The sequence below is a fragment of the Ursus arctos genome, unplaced genomic scaffold, assembly GCF_023065955.2.
Source record: "Ursus arctos isolate Adak ecotype North America unplaced genomic scaffold, UrsArc2.0 scaffold_34, whole genome shotgun sequence".
NCBI lineage: Eukaryota > Metazoa > Chordata > Mammalia > Carnivora > Ursidae > Ursus > Ursus arctos.
In genome coordinates this window covers 4,880,183-4,898,013 of record NW_026623030.1, presented here as the reverse complement: position 1 = coordinate 4,898,013, position 17,831 = coordinate 4,880,183, and the positions used below count along the sequence as shown (strand labels likewise).

General features: G+C 64.0%; 1 protein-coding gene across 4 annotated transcripts; it reads right to left on the bottom strand.

Annotated features, from left to right (window-relative positions):
* Positions 1 to 1,384: 1,384 nt before the first annotated feature.
* Positions 1,385 to 16,483, bottom strand: ZDHHC8 (zinc finger DHHC-type palmitoyltransferase 8). 4 transcript variants are annotated; one of them, XM_026486357.4, is made up of 11 exons: positions 16,322 to 16,483; positions 9,305 to 9,426; positions 8,974 to 9,131; positions 8,714 to 8,886; positions 8,412 to 8,514; positions 7,895 to 7,986; positions 7,587 to 7,728; positions 7,262 to 7,382; positions 7,080 to 7,189; positions 4,734 to 5,734; positions 1,385 to 1,706 (listed from the first exon to the last, which is right to left on the bottom strand). In XM_026486357.4, exons 1-11 carry the CDS (start codon positions 16,423 to 16,425, stop codon positions 1,481 to 1,483), a joined length of 2,352 nt encoding a protein of 783 aa, XP_026342142.2. In that variant the 5' UTR covers positions 16,426 to 16,483; the 3' UTR covers positions 1,385 to 1,480. The 4 variants fall into 4 exon arrangements, with proteins under 4 accessions (XP_026342142.2, XP_026342144.2, XP_057161829.1 ...); XM_026486359.4 differs by lacking the exon at positions 1,385 to 1,706 and adding an exon at positions 2,348 to 3,585; XM_057305846.1 differs by lacking the exon at positions 1,385 to 1,706 and adding an exon at positions 2,348 to 3,585 and having other exon boundaries at positions 7,295 to 7,382.
* Positions 16,484 to 17,831: the final 1,348 nt, after the last annotated feature.

Sequence of the window (17,831 nt, the reverse complement as noted above, 5' to 3'; positions counted from 1 at the left end):
GCCGGAGGCCCAGCGGCCCCAGCGAGGAGGAGGCCAGGCGGCCGGCGCTGCCCCGGGTGCCCAGTGGCCGCGCCGGCCCCTGCCCACGGCACTGCCATGCACCGTCCCTGCCAGGAGCTGCGGAGAAGGGTGGAGGCGGGGTCTGTCCTGAGGGCTGGGCCTGCTGCTGGACATATAGTCGTGACACACACGGGCGTGCCGTGCGAGCTTGTTTCCATGGAAACGGGGCGGGGGGCGGGCAGGAGGTTTTGCTGCCTTCTGAGGCCAATCTCACACTGAGGCTTCCTCAGGGTGGTGTCCCTGCCTTAGCGCCCGTGCCCCACCCGCCTGCTGGGCGGCAGCCCCTCCACAGGAAGCCCCCAGCCCGCCCCAGGCCCCCAGGGAGGGCTCTGAGTGGAGGGTGTTGCAGGAGGGTCTCCACTGAGAGCCAGGACCGGGGCCCTCTGGCCTCATCCCTGGGGCTGGGCGCCATCAGCAGGCCTAAGGATCAGGTTCCCAGCCCTGAATCACCGACCCACTGACTTCATACCCCTTGCATAACCCTCTGCCCCTATCCGGCCGACCACCCCACCCTCCCCACACTTCACCCGGCCACCACCCCCCCACCTCCCACTCCTGTCCCCTCCCCAACCTAGGATCCCTGTCCAGTCCGGCCTCCTGGCACTGCCCCAAGGCTCGGAGGACAGGGGACCACGTTGGTGGACAGAGCTGTGGAGGTAAACACCAAAAATTTTATTTAGGGCATTAAATTGGGGTGGGGGAAATACCTTTTAGAACAATAGAGAATAGCTCTGTGGCTTGCTCATCCCCAAGTGGGAGAATTAGAGGCACCGCCCAGGCAGGAAAAGAGCTGGCCAGAGCCCTGCCCTGCCCCTGGGGGCGTCCAGGCCCTGGCTGGCTGGCAGGGACTGCAGGGCAATGGGCAGCGGGGCCCTCTGAGCTCCCCCAGGTACCACATCTCGGAGTGAAAGAGTGAAGACTGCCGGGAGGGGCTGGGTAGAGCAGTCAGCAGGAACACACTGGACTGGCAGGGTCTCCTCCCCGCCCTGGTAGGGCCCGGATGGCTCACCAGGCTGGCGGCTCCAAGAGGTTAAGGCATCTGTTCATGTGCTGGGTGTGGGGAGGAGGGAGTGCAGTGACCTGCAGGGGCAACCTGAGACCCCCACCCCAGCGCAACCCACAGAGGCCTGGGCTCCCTGGGGAGGAAGTGGCGTCTAAAGTGCTCGGTCAGGCGGGGAGGTCAGGGTGCTGGTCCCAGCAGCTCCAGGGCCCCTGCCTGGGGAGTGGGGGCCCCTGCCTGGGGAGTGGGACCCCCTGCAGCAGGTGGGGACTTCCTGAGGTGGGTGGGCACAGGGTCACAAGCCCCCGGGGGGCTGGGAGTCAGTCAAGGTGCGGCTGGTGGAGAGAGAACCCCCAGCCCCCGGCCCAGGGTCTGTGGCTGCCTGGCTTCCTGGCCTGTCCTCTCGGGCCCCAGAGCTGCCTACTTGGTGTCCCGCTCAGGCCCCGAGAGACTGGGGAAAAGGCTGGAGGCGGCTGAGTGCAGGCGGCACATAGCCCCTCGGGGGAGTACCCCAGCGGCCGGGCTCCAGGGGGCCCGCAGCGGCGGGCGGTCCTCAGGGAGGCCAAGGTGACATAGGTGCAGGCCGGGGGGCACCCTGGGCTGGCCACGCCGGCCCCATCCACGGCTGCAGGTGGCGATCCGCCCCCTGGGGGCCGCAGCGTCCCGTGAGAGAGAAGCAGAAAGGTGGAGGTCAGCATGGGGCAGAGCTGCCCAGTGCAGGGTCCGAGGCCCGGCTAGCCTCCCACGTTGGGCCAGCCCCTGCCCCAGAACCCCCAGTCTTTGCCCTGGCTATCTCAGCCCTAAAGAGCCACGGATTCCCAATGCCCCCACCCCCCACATTTGGCAATGGGAGGTGGGGGGTAGGGGAGGCTCAGGTTGCCAAGAGGGTGAGTTCCAGTGAGTGTAGCCGCAGGATGCGGCAACGGCCCCCACGGGGCCCTCAGCCAACGGGTGGCTCCATTTGCACCCCCCACTCCATCTCCCCTAAAAGCTCTTGGGTTCCCAGGGGTTCCTGGGGTAGCCGCAATCCCAACCTTTCTCCAAATAACCTGTTACCGCCAGGGATGACGCCGACCCACGGGAACCTCGTGCTCATCAGCCAAAGACCCACCGGCCAGCCCCCACCTCCCAAGCTTCCAACTCAGCTTAAGTCAGTGGAAACACCCACGAAGAATGCCCGTATCTCTGGCCAACACCTCTCCCAGAGCCTGACCCACTCTGCTCCCCGCCCCCGGAGCCCCCGCATTGCAGCAACAGCCCTAGCCTTGCTCAAGGAAAGGATCGAAATGACTCTTTTTCTTTTTTTAATAAAATTATAGATATATAGATGTAGATATAAAAACATAAAACAGACACAACGCAAGCGGACGCTGCCGTGTGCTTACTCTCGGGTCCCTGGCGCCAGGCGGAGCTCTGACCCCCTCCCCCATGTGCTTCCCACGAGGGTGCCGAGGCTCCTGCAGGGCCTGGACTTGGCATGCCTTGGGGTAGGGAATCTCCAGTTTGGCAGGGAGAGGACTCCTGGTCTCATGGGTGCCCCGTGGCAGTGTCCGGCCCATGCCTGCTCCTCTCTGCCCCCCAGTCGCCTCCCACAAGAGCATAAAGCAGAGGTTAAGGCTTCAATGAAAGCGAGTTTCCCGGCAGTGGGGGCAGCGGGGGCCCGAGCGTTAACACATGGGACGTGGCATGGCAGCTCAGCGCACAGACACGGGGACGCACCCACCAGCTGGGTGAGACAGGACACATGGAGCCAGGACCCCACCCACAGCTGGCTGTCTGTCTGTCCGTCGTCCACCTGTCTGTCAGAACCCAGAGCAATCCCAGAGCTGGGTGCCTGTAGGCCGGGGCCGGACTCCCCAAAGAAGAACTGGCCTGGCCAAGCTACAAGCTTCCAGCGGGTCCCTGAAAGGCAATGAGTTAGGAGCAGCCAGGTGGTGGGGCCTCGGTCCAGTACGGCCGGGGACCCAGGCCTCTCTGTCCATCTCTGGGCCACAGTGACCCGTCTGTGAGGGGGGTAGGTGGGGACCAGCCTGGGGACCACCTCAGGGGCACGGGTGCAGTGGGTGCAGATGCAGTCCACACCCCCTCGCCACCCCTGCCTGTGGGAGCAGGGGCACCGACACAGATCCTGCAGCCTGGTGGCCCTTGGCCCAGCCGCGCCCTGCTGAGCAGATGGGTGGATGGACAGGTGGAGGAAGAGGGACAGGCTTGTGGAGGCGTGGTCTCTTCCGCTGACATGTCCACACCAGGCCTGGGCCTCCTTGTCTCCCGGGGCAGAGAAGTCGGGAGAGGAGGGCAGCCGCTGGGGGTCCTGGTCCCCGGGGCTCCACGGCGGATGGATGGCAGTCAGTCCTCACACTGAGATCTCGTACGTGGTCCCACCCACGCCGGACACCTTCTTAACGAGCGTGTGCCGGGCAGGGCTGGCGGAGGGCCCTGGGGGGCCAGTGGCAGGCCCCAGGCGGGCCAGGCCCGGGGACTGCCCGTTAAGCTTACTTGGGGGGGTCTTCAGCTGAGGGTGGTCCCTGCATCAAAACAAGCACATACACGCACACACACAGTGAACGCAGGACCACGGCATGACAGAGGCCGGCAGAGGCAACAGGACAGATGACGCAGACACAGACAAACCCCGGGGTGGCCCCTGCCTCTGAGCTCAAAAGGTCCCACCCAGAAAATGAGTGGGGGTGCACAGCCTGCCGAGGGAGGGCTATGTTGTCACAGGACAGACAGATGTCAGAACGGCCATCATCCCCCTCCCAGGTCCCTTGGTCCCTCCCACTGGCACAGGGAGGCCAGATGGACACTGGCCAAGCCCCCAGGCCCTGCACTGTCCTCACGCCCCAAGCTGGGGAGCCCAGTGGTGACTCTGTGGCTCCTTCCCTGCTCCCTCCTAGGAAAATGAGAGGCTGTCAACCTGCCCTCCAGCCTGCCCAGAACTGACCAATAGCATTTCTGACACCGCTGCCCAGACGCTCGTGAGGATGGGAGCACCTCCCTCCGGCTGCCATCCCACCTCCCTGTGCGGCTGCCGGCCACTGGGCCAGTTGCATCCACAGCAGGGGCCTCCTTGCTGACTGAGCCCATGCTCAAGATGGCAGAGGTGATGCCTTGACGATACCCACACCCCCACTCTGGGGCCCAGCACACCCCAGGTGCTCAGCTCATATACTTGGACCTGACCCTGTGAGCCAGCCAGTCCAGCATCCTATTACCCACCTGCTGGGGGCCTGGAACCAGCCTGCCCCTCTGGGCCTCAGTTTCCCCATATCTGAGCAAGAAAGCCCTTACTTCCTGGGGCTATGAGCACCCAGGGCAGCATGTTCTGCTGTGGGATGATGTCTCCCAGACACAGGCTCCAGGACCAACACTGTCCCCAGGGGAAGAAGCCCCAGGGTCCCCCCTACACTCGGTTGCACCAGCTGCAAGAGAATGTGCAGCCCTGGGCTCAAGGTGCAGATCCTCCTGCCCCGCTGTCCTCAGACGTGTCAGGGCATCCTTGGAGCCGGGCTACCCTCACACAGTCTGGCCAGGAGCCTCCAAGGAGGGTGAGGCCCACCCCCGTAGGCAGCCATTGGCTTCCCAGGCAACACCCGCATGCTCGGCCAAGAGGCCCCACAGGCAGCCGGACACCTGACCTGTGCTGGGAAGCCCCCTGCCCGCCAGGACCCACCTCTGCACGGCCAGCGAGGGTGGCGACTCCGGGAGGTCCGTGTGGATGAAGGCGACAGCTTTGGGGCCTGCATAGGAGGGTGAGCGGGGTGTGCTGGGTGGGGAGGGGGGACCCTGGCGCACTGGGGACCTGTGCGAGCCGCTGCCGGGCCGAGGCCCAGGGGCATTGTTGTTGGCCAGGTCGGCCTGCAGGGAGGAGGAGGAGGTCCGCGGTGCCCGGCTCACGGCGCTGGACAGCGAGGACAGCGAGGTCTGCAGCGCGGGGTTGCGGGCGCCACCGAAGCCGGGCCCCGCCACCAGGTCATCTCTGGAGCCGTAGCGCAGGGCAGGCCCGCGGGGGCCCTCAGACAGCACGCTGGCCTGCTGCAGGCTATAGGAGCTGGGCGCATCATAGACGCCCGAGTCACCGAAGAGCGAGTCGGCCTGAGAGCGCAGCAGCCGTTCCCGCTCCTCTCTGTCCTTGCGCTCCTGGATGGAGGCCATGATGGTCCTGGACAGGTTGTCGTAGCGCACAGGTGAGGGCTCCCGCGGCCGGGGGCCCAGCACCGGGCTGAAGCTACGGGGCGGGGGCCGTGGCGGGTCACCCACCGCCCCCGGGTGCAGGTAGGGCGAGCGGTAGCTGGCCACGCCGGCAGAGGGGTGGGCTGGGCACGTGTGACCACTGGGAGAGCCGGGGTTAAGCAGACTGTCATAGGACAGGCTGCCATTGCGGTTGGGCAGCGCGTGAGGGGCAAAGATGCTGCGGTGGGGCGTGGGGGGCCCGCCCTCAGAGCGCAGAGGCTGCAGGGCCACGTGGTCCCCACCCCTCCGGCTTGCTGCCTTGAGGCTCAGGGAGCGCAAGGCCCCCGAAAAGGTGTCAGCAGCACTGAGTGGCGGGGACGGTGGGTAGGCTGCGTGCAAGCCTCCGGATGTGTAGTCAGGGAGGTCCAAGCTGGGCTCTGATGCAAAGTCCAGGCTGTGGATGCTGTCCTCCCCCAGTGTCAGGGAGTCAGGGCCAGGGACCTGTGGGGAGAGAGGGCACACGTCTTCCACTGCCCGGCCACCAGGTGCTCTGTGCCCCCACAGAGGCTACAATCTTGGTGACATGTGTAACCGACAAGCTGTTCCTGGAAGCTCTCCACCCCCTAACCACCTCTTCCTTGCCCACCACAGAAGGAAGCGGGACAGGGCAGAACAGAGCACCCAGACGCTGCCTCCCCAGGGAAGGCTGGGCACACTTCTGCTGCTACTTCCCGCGGAAGAGGAGGGGGCCGTGGGGATAACCTCAGGAGCTGGACCTCAAGGACATGTAATAACCACACAGAGACCCAGAGCCCTCTTGTCGGCACCTCAGGGCTGAGGATTGCAGTCACGGCCCTGTAGGAGCAGAGCTGGCTGCTGCTACCCAGGGCAGGACCCTCAGAGCCCCCACGGGGCAGGACCTCCTGCGGAGGGGCCAGGGGCAGCCACAGCAACAGGGAGGAGGGGCCTCTCTGAGTCTCCGTGAACTGAGGCATGAGGGCACAGGCATGGGCTGGGGACAAGACTGCAGAGCCTCAAAACCCAGAGAGGGTACTGGTAGGGACAAATGTGGCCTCAGGGTACTTGGCTAGAATCCTTGTGGGATCCAGGACAATCCCAGGAAGATGAGGCAGGCAAGGGCACCTAAAGCCCCCCATTCCCAAGAAGAGCTGATCGACACCCCTCCTGGGGCAGGACCATGGCACGCTGGCCGAGAAGGCCCAGACTCCCTGCCCAGCCCAGAGGGTCCAGAGACACAGGGTCGAGCAGGGCATCAGGGCATCAGTCCTGAGGGGAGGCGACCGGTCCAGGCATACCGGCCCAGTCACAGGCTCGCCTCTCAGATGGCCGTGAAAGAGGGTGGGCAGCCTGGGAATGCTCAGCATTCTGGATCATTCCTCAGGCTGTCCAGGGTTGCCAACTGCTCCACAGTGATGGTAGAGTACTTACACAACTGAGAAAAAATAAATGAGCTTTCTTAAACAATCTCAAATTCTTCTGAAGCCTTCCCGTGGGCCTTACAGAGTGACTAATAGTGGAATTCCAGGCATCCTGGCACACACTGCTCCTGGGGGCAGCCGCCTACCAGGCCAGCGGGCAATGCCGGCCAAGGAGAAGGGGCCAGCCAGGACTGCCTGTGCCAGCCCTTCCTTCATGCCTAGCTGGGATGCCCAGAGGGTGAGGTCCTGCTGGCGCCCACAAGGCTCTCTATGACCCTAAGGCCCCAGGGACAGGGCTTCCTGGGGTGAGTCCTCTAAGAGTGGGACCTCTGGGGTGAAACCTCTGGGGGCAGGGTCTCCAGGAGGGTTAAAGCAGGGCTTCCTGGGGTGGGGCCAGGCCTCCTCACCTGCTCACCAGGCCCACAGAAGGGCGTCTTGGGACCCGAGGGAAAGGCAGGCCGGAACTTGTACATGGCAGGTGTCGGGGGACTGGTCCTCTGCGCCGACAGGGCGCTCTCTGGGGAGATGGACCACGGTCAGGCTGGGGTCAGTCCATGTCCCTCCCTCTGTCTGGCCACCCCCACCTCACCAGCACTGCTCGGGCGTGGGGTCTGCAGGTCACCTCCGAATGTGCCAGCCTCCGCCTTGGGGGGCAGTGGCGGCCCCAGGTCCAGCGGCTTCTCATCCAGCTGGTCCAGACTGCCCTTGGACTGGGAGGGGGTGTGGTCAGTGGTGGGTAGGGGGTGGGCCAGGGGTGGGGCATAACTGGGGACTCCGCCCTGGGCCCTAGACCATTCTCCAGAATCTACCCAGTGTCTCCCCCTTCCATTTCTAGGCCCCCTCCAACATAGCTGCCTCCTGCCTTCAAGGGTCTGCCCTTTACCCCATCCCCTACCTGACCCCAGGGCCCCCACCTTGCTGCGGCCCAGGCCAGCCTTCAGCCCGTTGTCACTAAGCTTGACCTTGAGTGGGGCAGCTCGCTCCAGGAGCTCAGGCCGAAGGAAAGGCGGCTTCAGGCGAGCAGCCAGCGGCAGCCGGGGAGGCTCCACCACGTACCTGCACCAGGGGCAGAGGGGTCAATGGCCAGGGTGACCCGGCCTGAATACTCACCAAAGGCAAGCCTGGCCACACCTGCCAGAGGCAGAGGTCGACCAGGCTGAGGGTCCACACCTGCCCACCCCAAACCCGGCAGAGGCCCCTTGACTCCCCCTCCAGGCCTCACCGGGGTGCCAGAGGGCTGCACAGCACGTGCTCCACATTCCCATAGCAGCCTCGGGTGAAGGGGTTCACGCCCCCACGGAACTTCCCCGTCACCTGTGGACATGGGACCCCTCAGCCAGCCTGGCCACCCAAGGTCCAGGCCAAGGCGGACAGGGGGACAGGCAGGGACAACTGGGGTTCCTCAGAGGCAGAGTGGGCAGGGTCAGCCCATGGGTGCCCCCCACCCATTCACCCTGACAGTCCCTGCAGGAAGCTGTAGAATTTCTGGGCCCTGAGTTACCGGTGGCTGCAGTGTCCACAGGTGGGAGTGAGCAGGGCAGCCCCACACTCCACGCCCCACCCAGGGTCTCCAGGGCCAGATCCTCCTGCTACGGAAGCTGTGCAGGCCACCTCAGCTGACGGCTCCGGCAGCCTTTCCCTGACACCACCCCCACACGGTCCTGCCGTAGCCCGGGCCCTCTCGACCCATAGGGGACCCCTCATCCCCATCACTGCATGGGCCCTCCTAGGGTCAGCACCTGCTCATTGGTGGTACGCCCCCGAGTGACCAGCACCACGTGGAAGCCAGTGAGGCCGATGACAGGGATGAAGAAGAGGCCAGCCACACACATGACGGCCATGCTGGCCTGTTAAGGCCAATGGCCATAGGCAAAAACCCAGAGAAGGTGCCTGTGGACAAGCCACTCCCACTGCCACCCAACCAGGGATGGCCACCCGCACTCTGGGGACTCCCAGGCAGTCACCCCACCCCCTGAGCCTCAGTTTCCCCTGTGGAAAGTGCCCCCAGCCCACACTGTCTTTGTGGTCAAGCCAAGGATACGTGATGGTGGTGTGGGCAGCTCCCAGCCCCTCAGCGTGGTTCAGCACATAGACCAGGCCAAAGGCGACGACACCCACCATGTGCGCGCTGAGTGACAGCAGGAACAGGAAGAAGTATCGGTAATTGCGACGCCCAATGCAGTTGTTGACCCAGGGGCAGTGGTGGTCAAAGTCCTGGGCAGGAGCAGTGAGTCAGGGCACAAGGTGGGTGGGAGGGGAGGGACATGGGCATGGGGGCAGGCAGGGTGGCGGGACGGTCACCTCTACGCAGTTGTCGCAGACGCTGCAGTGGGAGCAGCGAGGTGGGCGGTAGAAGTGGCAGGTTGCGCACCACTTCATACGGACCTGGATGCCCCGCACATCCACATTCTTGTACAGCGGGGCCCGGAAGTCGTCCTCCTTATCCTCGTCCTCATCCGCTGTGAGCCAGGGCCAGGGGAGGGTGGCGGGAAAGTGACTTCCCTGGCAGGAGAGTCCTTCCCGGATCTCTGCCAGCCCGCCCGCCAGGACCCACCCCGAGAGGCTCTCTCATGTCAGCCACTCACACTCTAGTGAAAGGGAGCAGATCACGTGCCCCAGCACAGGGCCCTACCTCGGGGGAAGACGCCAGGGTCCATGAAGGTGGCCATGCTGAAGTTGGCCAGGACAAAGAGGAAGATGATGCCATTGTAGACAGGAACAGCTGGGGACACAGCTCGAGTCAACCATGGGCACCTGCGTTGGACAGCAGGGCAGAGCTGGGTCTGGGGGTGCAGCAGACGGGTGGGGATGGGACGTGGGGACAGATGAATTAGGCGTGGCCACACGCAGGCAGGCTTGGCCATCGAAGGCCGCCATCAGCGCTCAGCATGACAGTCAGGGAGGCCACTGCTGCCACATCCCGCCGGGAGACCCCTGCGCATCAGCCTGCTGCTTCTCTACTCAACCACTGGGGCTGGGCGTCTCGAGCACGGCCGCGGCTGCCTGCATGCCAACACCGACCCCAGCAACCCTCCGGGTGCCTATTAGGAACTGAACTCACTTGAAGAAACTGAAGCTCAGAGAGGCCTGTGGGCCTCCCAATTTTAAGAGGGGTGGTGGACTGGAGGCAGGAGTCCAGGATGAGAAACGAGCCCACTCTGCCGGTGTGCCATGACAGACAGAGGCCAGCCCCAGTCCTCACCCAGACCTGTCCCCAGCCCAGCGGGGCCCCTTTGCCAGGGAAAATCTGGGACATGGGGAGCTCCAATTCTCAGTCAGTAAATGCATGGTGTGTGGCACCCCTGTTTTTCCCTGAGGGGTGCAGTCTCAAGGTCTGGGCCACTGGGCACGTTGCATCCAGGCAGCCCCTTCTTTTTAGTTTGTCACCTTACTATCCACATGACAATGCAGAACACCTGGAGACTCTAGAAAAGCACGAGACCCCCCCTCAGCCACTCACCATCTCTCACTACACCCACGCCCATGGTTCCAAGGCTGCACCCCCTTCCCGGAAGCCTTTCCAGATTCCTGGCACCCCATAAGTATCCCACACCTCCCCAGTGGGTGCTCTGGCACAAACAGCAACCTCTCCAGCCCTCTTGGGACCTGACCAGAACCCTCTCTGCGGAGATCCGCAGGGCACATAACCTACGGCCCCCTGCCCCGACCCTGCAGCAGGTCCCTGGGTCCATCCACTTGGCTCCCACAAAGTTCCTCTGGCCTCAGGCTCCTGATCTCTCCCACGGCTCCTGGCTGCTTTGACAAGTGGGGGCACCTGAGGGGTTGTTCCCCTCCCCATACCCAGCCCCTCTGTGGAACTGGAGGACCAGAGGGAACCCCACAGGAGCCCTGACCAAGAGAGCAGGGTATCGTGGCCTCCAGCAGGGTGAGCAGTGCCCACGGCCCTGCCCACCACCGCAGCGCACGCCGACCGCACTGGTGCGCCCACGCCTGGCTTGGCCAGGAGCCAGCCCCGCCACCCCAGCAACCACCTCCATGGCAGCAGAACTTCGCTATTTTTAGTGGAAAGCGAGAGGCTATTTAAAGATTCCACTTCCCACGGCAGCAGGCTCCGCGGGCCAGGAGCCGCAAGTTACCCCTTCCTCTTCTCCGGGGCCTGCTGTGGAGGTGGACGCACTGCCTGAGGACACAGGTTCCCTCTGCAGGGAGGGCCTTCCTCCACCGCCCCCTGCCCAGGCAGCCCAGAGTGCCCACCAGTACACGCCTTCCACATCCCCCATCCCTGCGTGCTAAAGCGTGGCATACAGATAGTGCGCAATGTCTGTTGTGGTCTCTGATCCGATCCCGTTCAGCAAGGTGACAGTGGGCCCATGAGGCATGGTCTGCCTGGCAAGGCGGGGTGGGGAGCAGAAGCCAAAAGGCCAGTGGGGACGGGCTCTCCTGGCAAGTGGGAGCCGTCAGCTCAAGAGAACCAGGAGCCAGGGAGAAGTGGGGGACTGCGGGCCCCACTCAGGTGGTGCAAGCCAGCTCCCCATGGCACCTTCCGGGACGGACTGGCTATGGAATCTGTACAAAATGAAAATGTGGGCCTGGTGTTTAGAAGGGATCACGAAGTCCAAGACAATGACAGCAGAGCATTAGAGGCAAAGGCGGGCTCTTGTGCACCTGCGCCATCCGTGCCAGGGCGGCCAGCCTGCCCCAGGAAAGGAGGAAGCCCAGAGGTCCTGAGGTGCGCTGAGGCTGGCAGATGTGCACGCACGGCGGGCAGTGGGTGGGCGCTGCTGGCAAGAGGACATGCGCGGGGTGGGGGGATGCTCAGAGCATCCATCCCTGCTGTCTAGGTTTTGCCGGTGGGTCCTGAGTCTGTCGCCCACCTGCCCTGTGCAGTGGACCACAAAATCCACCCCTCCAGCTTCAGGGAGGGCGTGCGTCTGTTTCCTTATTTTACAGACACGGAACAGGTATAGGACAGCTTGTCACATACCAAGACCACGGGGTGAGTCTGCGTCTGGGCTGGGATTCAAACTATTATGCAGGCAGGCAGGGATTGAACCCCACGGGCAGCCCCTAACACCCCCACTGACAGGAGTCTCCCCTGGCCCAGGTGGCCTGTACTGCTTTGTCCTCCCTGAGCCTCAATGACGGCCCCCACCAGGCTGCATGGGCTGGACAGCTGCCCTGAATGAGATGCCCAAGGCTGGGTGGGGGGGCAACACCGGCACAGTAACAGGGCCATGTTTGGGAAGGGCAACATCTGCATTGAGGTGGTGGGCACCTGGCCTCTGTCCACTATGGGCACCACCCCCCTGCACGCCTGGGCCACACATACCGGGGAGAGTGGGCTGGGGCCTTAACTGGTGTCAGGCAGGCTTGCGGATGTTGGGGGGGGCAGGTCTCTAACAAGGACCTGAGCCACTGGCCCCTCCACCCACTATCACCAGGCCCCCAGGCTTGACTCAGACCCAGGATCAGGCCCTCCCATGCATTCCTGCCCCCCTCATCCTCCTTCAGGGGGCCTTTATGCCCAGGCCATGCCAGAAGGAGGGTCCAAGCCTGGGTCATGCCTCATGAGGACCGGCTCCCTGGCCAGAGCCAGCAGGCACATGCACAGACACGTGTCCCCATGAGCATGCAGGGACACATGCACATACATGTGTAGTGCACACACAGATGCAAATATGCTCTAGGACACACACGTGTGAACACATACCTGGATATGCGTGCACACAGACACACGTGCATACACAACCACATTCAAAAGGCATATGTACATGAGCACACACCAACGTGTGCTGAAAAGCAAGGCACACGTGCATAAATGTTTGTGAGAACAGACCTGCCCGCTCGCACACACGCTGGCGCACACAGGCACACACGGCCACACAGGCACACCTGCGTCCTCGTTCATGCACAAACACACTCATATGCACATACGAACACACACAGATGCAGACATGCCCTTCCTCAAACCAACCCCCTCTTCATGGTCTCTATGACCCCTATGGACCAGGTGAGCACGAGGACACGTGAGGACGTGCAAGCTCTGCGGGCAAGGCCTGGCGGGCTGTACTGCTCAGTTCACCTGGAGCCTGTCCCAGGCTCCAGGAGGGCCCCTCTGCCCACAGGGACAACACTCCATTCCCACCCAGAGGACGGCATGCTCCGGGCAAGGGTTGGCCACCCCTTGCTGGCTGCAGCCAGGCTGCGGGGACCAGGGTGGGCCTGGGTGGGAGGCGGCCCAGCTCTGAGGCTGGAAGCCCTCCTCTCTATCCAGCCCGCGCCTCCTGAGTGTTAGGGCCACACGCCACTGCCATGGACCCCACCCAGACTGAGGCCCCAAGTCCGCCTAGCCCAGCAGGGAGACACCACCCAGTGGGGGTGGGGGGTTCTGCAGGGCCAGTATGCACGCCACAGCTAAATGTGGAATGGAAAATTTTAACTCAGACGTTTTCATTTAAATCGGGTTCTTCATTAACACTGTTTGTGTTTAAGAGCGACGCTCACACATGGGGGCACCCGGGACCAGAGGGTCTGTGGCCACTCTGCCCTGGTCAGGCTAGGCAGGGCCTCAGTCCTCCTGCACCCATCCGATCCCTGCAGACACCTGAGCAGATGGGGAAACTGAGGCTCAGGCGGCCAAAGATACCCTAGGCCACAGGCAGTGAGGCCTGGCAGGGGGCTCACCCCAAGATTCCTTCTTTCCTGTGCGGCCCCCGCCAGGGGCTCTGTCCATCTGGGACTGCCCTTCCACTGTCCCATGCTGGGCCTTCTAGCCTGCCGGGGCCTCTGGGCATGGGGAGGGGTCAGGCCCATCCTGGGGACAGAATCCTCTGTGACATCCCAGAAGTCAGACCCCTGGCCCTGGACAGAAGGCCCAGCCTGGCCCCAGGTATTGATAATCCAAAAGCAGTCCTAGCTTTCTGATGTCTCCTGGTTCCCTGTCATTCTGCCAAAGTGCTCTGGGAGGAGGAAGGGGCTGAGGCGGAGACCTGGCCTGGGGGCTCTTGGAAACCCACTCAGCACCTGACCCAGCCTGGCACTGAGCCACAGTGTGAAGGGCTTCTGGGGCCCAAGGGGACACGACTATACCAGGAACCCAGGAAGGCTTCCTGGAAGAGAAGGGCCTGTGGGAACCTGCCCTTCAGGACGTTCCCCATTCTGCAAGGGAGATGTCCTGTCCTCTGGTGATCCTTCCCACACCACAGCCTCTCCTGGTAACACGTCACCCTCAGTGAGCTGGGCCGCGGGAGGGGTCCTTGGTCTTTTAGGCTCCTGCCTCCCCACCCTGCATGATGTCAGGAGCTGCTGCCTGCATGGACCTGCCCCAAAGGGGGCAACCCGTGTTTACTGAGTAGAGAGGAGGCCTGGGGCCACGCAGCATCCAGTGAAGTTCAAGGGATAAAGACAGAGAAGAGAGAACCCCGTGGGGGCCCCAAGGGCAGGGTAGAGAAGACACAGGAGTGGGCTGCTCCCTCCTCGCTACATGTCTAAGTCTGCAGTAGGCCTGGACCCAGAAAAAGGGTAAAAGTGTGGGTGCTCGGGTGACCAGAGGCCTATCCCAAGGAGGGGACCACTGGAACCCCTGCTTGCCTGGAATTCGGCACACTGAGAGTGGTGTTGGTAGGCATGGTTCACCCCATAGAACCCCTTTTCAGGAGCCCAGTTGCTTTGGAGGACCCCGGTGGAGCCAGGGTCAAGGTGGGCCGGGGTCCCCAGTGGCCTTTTGGCCCGGGGAATGAGGCCTCAGGGGCTCAGGGGAACCCTGTCCTAAGGGTGATCAAGGCTCCCTTGGCTAGCTGACTGCGCCTGGCCCCCAGCTGGTGCCCCTGCACCCCCATCTTCCTGCAGAGGCACATGCCACATTCTCTCAGGCAGAGAGGGTCACACACAAGACAGGACACAGGCAAAGGCCTGCAGTGCCCTGAGGGGACCCTGCCCCTCACTGGGCTGGTGTCCCTGAACCCAGAACCCCAGCTCTGAAAACTGAGGAGGGAAGACTTCGCAGGGTGCCGGAGCCTCAGTGCCCACATCTTGGGATGGTCAAGTTCATAGGACGGCCATGTAAGGGCCCTCTGAAATCACAGCAAGGGCTTATGACAAGCACGCTACAGCGGGGCTCAGGTGAGCCTAGGAGGAGAGGAGAGGGAGACAGGCAGGATCTCTGGAGTAGGGCTGATTTCAATTTCTTTAAAGATTTATTTCCCTGCATTTCATAAGTTCTTGAAAGAGAACATGTATTACTTTTAATGTCAGGGAGGAAAAACACTGAATCGCACTTCGGGAGTGAGACACCAGGATCAGCAAGGAGGCCCGGCTATCACGAAGCACACCTGAGGCTGGGTGTGGGGGACCCCAGGGCCAGGACCGGGCTAGGCCCCACCCCTCCAGAAGACCCTGAACTCGCTGCCCACCTGCCCCTCTCCTCTCTGCCCCACAGCCAGCAGCATCTGAGTAACAAGAACACGCCTGCTTGCCAAAGCCAGAAATAAGCCCGTCCACACAGGCCTTTTTTAAACACGCTCTTGGCAGCCTGTGGCGCCCCCCCAGCCCCGGCGTCCAGGTAGGGAGCTCTTGCGCCTCCACGGGCACCCAATGCAGACTCGCCATCCTCACAGCTGCCACCCTCACTCTTGCTGAGGTGAATGGTGCCAGGCCGGCTCCTGTTCACCCCTGCTCCAGGCTCATTCACACTCATGGGCTGTCCTGACTCGGAACAGAGGCCCCACGGGCTGTGGCCATTTGTGACACCTCAGGTTCCCAGAAAGGCTTGGGCGGTGGTTGCTCCAGTCACCTGGGCTGTCTCAGCATGGGACTTGTGGAAGCGGATGGTCCCAGATCTGCATGGCTGAAACCTGGAACCCCCTCCCCTCCTTGCACCTGAAGGAGCCCTGGAGGGGTGCCCCACAGCCATGGTGTTGTCAGCAGGCTTACTCGTGAGCCAGCCTGTCTCAGGTGAAGAAGTTCTGCCTGCGAGGGCCCAGGGCCCTGCCTGCCCTCTGCCTCAAGGGTCCCAGTGCCCAACATGGCCAGTGTCCCTGGGTGTGGCCTGGCCTGGGCCCTCCAGCTGCGACCCCGAGCCTTCCTGAGAAGGTCAAGGGAGGGTGGAGGGCACTGCCAGGCCAGCATCAAGGGTGGCTTTGGGGCAGGCACGTGGCAGCCTGGCCAGGCCACACCTACGCGGGAACCACTTGGCTCTGGCCCTGGGCTGGACAGCCAGGAGGGGACCCAAGAGCCGCCCTCAGCTCCTTGCTGGAGGAGCTGGTGGCTCTCAGCAGCCCACATTCTCCCTCATGCAGCCTGTGGGAAGGGGAGGGCTGCAGCCACACCCTGGGCGGCCACTGCACACAGTCTCCTGTTTGGGCCCAGCAACTGACACCCAGGGCCTGGCACATTCCTGAGGTGCCCGCCAGGCACTAGTGTCCCCACACAGAGAACTCACCTGTCCCTGGTGGCCCCGTACAGTCACACTCACTGTTTCTGTCTCAGCCCAGGTGGGGGGCTCACATCACCCACAGCCCTGGTGCCAGCCCCGTCGTGCCCAGCCCTCCAGGCCCCTGGCCCCTACCCTGCCCCGCCCGCAGGCCTTGTCCCCCCAGGCCTGCCAAGCTGCATCCCCCGCTGTACTGGCCCCTGCCCCTTCTGGCCCGGCTGTGGCCGCCTGTGCCCCCCGGTGACGCGGGGGACTCACGTGAACACGAAGAACAGGGTGCTGGAACCGACCAGCAGCGCGGCTGCCGTGGCCACCGGGATGTACTTGGCGGGTTTGAGGCGCGTCCCGGGGCTGCGGGGCATCCTGGGCGCCGCGCCGCCGCATCCCTCCCCGGGGCCGGGCGGGCGGGGCCGGCCGGGGTCGGGCCGGGGTCGGGCGGGGCGGGCTGGACGCGGCGCAGGACCCGCGGCGGCGGCGGCGGCGGCGGAGGAAATCCCACCCCACGGGTAGCGGCGGCGGCGCGCTGATGTCAGCGCTCCCCTTAAGGTGGACCGGGCGGCGGGGAGGTTGCGGGGGGGGGGGTGCGGCGCGGGGCCGGGGCGGGGCCAGAGGCGGGACCGGGGAGGGGCGGCGCTGGGACCCCTTGCGGACACGCCCGGCCCGCGCCCGGCCCCCGCCCCGCCCCACGCCCACCTTCGGGGGCGCTGGGTGCCAGCCGCCCAGCCTGTGGAGCCGCCGAGCCCCCTGGGCCCCGCCGGCGTTGGCCTCTGGCGCGGCGTTCAGGACCTTGGGCCCGGCGCGGCCGCTCCTCGCCTTGGTGTCCGGGCCAGGCGAGTGCCCGCGGCACTCTGACGCCACGCAGCCGTCGTCGCACACCTGCAGTGCTGGCCCACCGAGTGGACACCGCGGAGAACGCCAGGCCCCCTGTTCCCAGCCCGCAGGCCCTGGCGCAGTGGCATGTCGGTCCCCTCCCGGGCCTCTGTGTGCACAGACCTTTCCCTTAACACCTCGGAGCCTGTCCCTGGGGTCAGGTTGATGTCCCTGCTCCATGCTAATCCCGAATAGGGCCAGACCCCTCTCATCTGGAGCCCCCCTGGCATTCATGGGGGTAGAGAATTTGTGACACTGTAGGGGCACCTTCATTGTTTATCTCTTGCCCATCTCACAGTCCTCGGGCCACTCGACTGGACCGAGTCCAGCTAGTGGTCACGGTAAGGAGGGCAGGGGGCTCTGGATTCTCGGGCTTCCTGGCCCAAACTGCAGGTTTGGGAGTGTGTGTAGGTGGGAGAGCTAGCTAGGGTCAAGTGAGCCCCTCAGTCTCCCAGAGGCAGGGTGGAGTGCCCCTCGGGAAGCACAGGGCATCCTGCCCCTGCCTGGGATAGGCCTGTGGGCAGGCCCACCTCCTGCAGGAAATCCCACCCGCCAGCTCCGCGGCCGCTGCCCGCTTAAGGTGGACCTGAGCCTTTGCAGTGCCTGGCTGCAGTGTGGACAGAACAGGCTGAGCAGCCAGGCAGAGCAGTGCAGAACCTCTGGGAGTTTGCGACCTGGGTCAAGCTCTGAAGCCTCCACAGTGAGGACTGGCAAGTCTCTTTTCCTTCCAACACAGCCTCAGGGCCCTCTGCTGGGAAACCAAGACCCATCAGCGCCCTCCCCAGGTGGGAATCCAGGGGGGAGCGGTCCACCGTCCTTGGCTCTGGGCACCTGCTCCTCTACGGCCAGAATCCCTTGCTGCCCAGGGGCCACTTTCTCAGGCCATGCTGCCAAAGGC

What these genes read in the sequence shown, in the direction of transcription:
- ZDHHC8 (XM_026486357.4), bottom strand. Translation starts at nt 16,425, where the DNA reads ATGCCCCGCAGCCCCGGGACGCGCCTCAAACCCGCCAAGTACATCCCG. An exon ending in GGCGTACCACCAATGAGCAG is followed by an intron (nt 7,987 to 8,411) that starts GTGCTGACCCTA and finishes CCATGTCCACAG; the next exon opens with GTGACGGGGAAGTTCCGTGG. An exon ending in CCCTCGCTGGCCGTGCAGAG is followed by an intron (nt 1,707 to 4,733) that starts GTGGGTCCTGGC and finishes TGCGGCCCCCAG; the next exon opens with GGGGCGGATCGCCACCTGCA.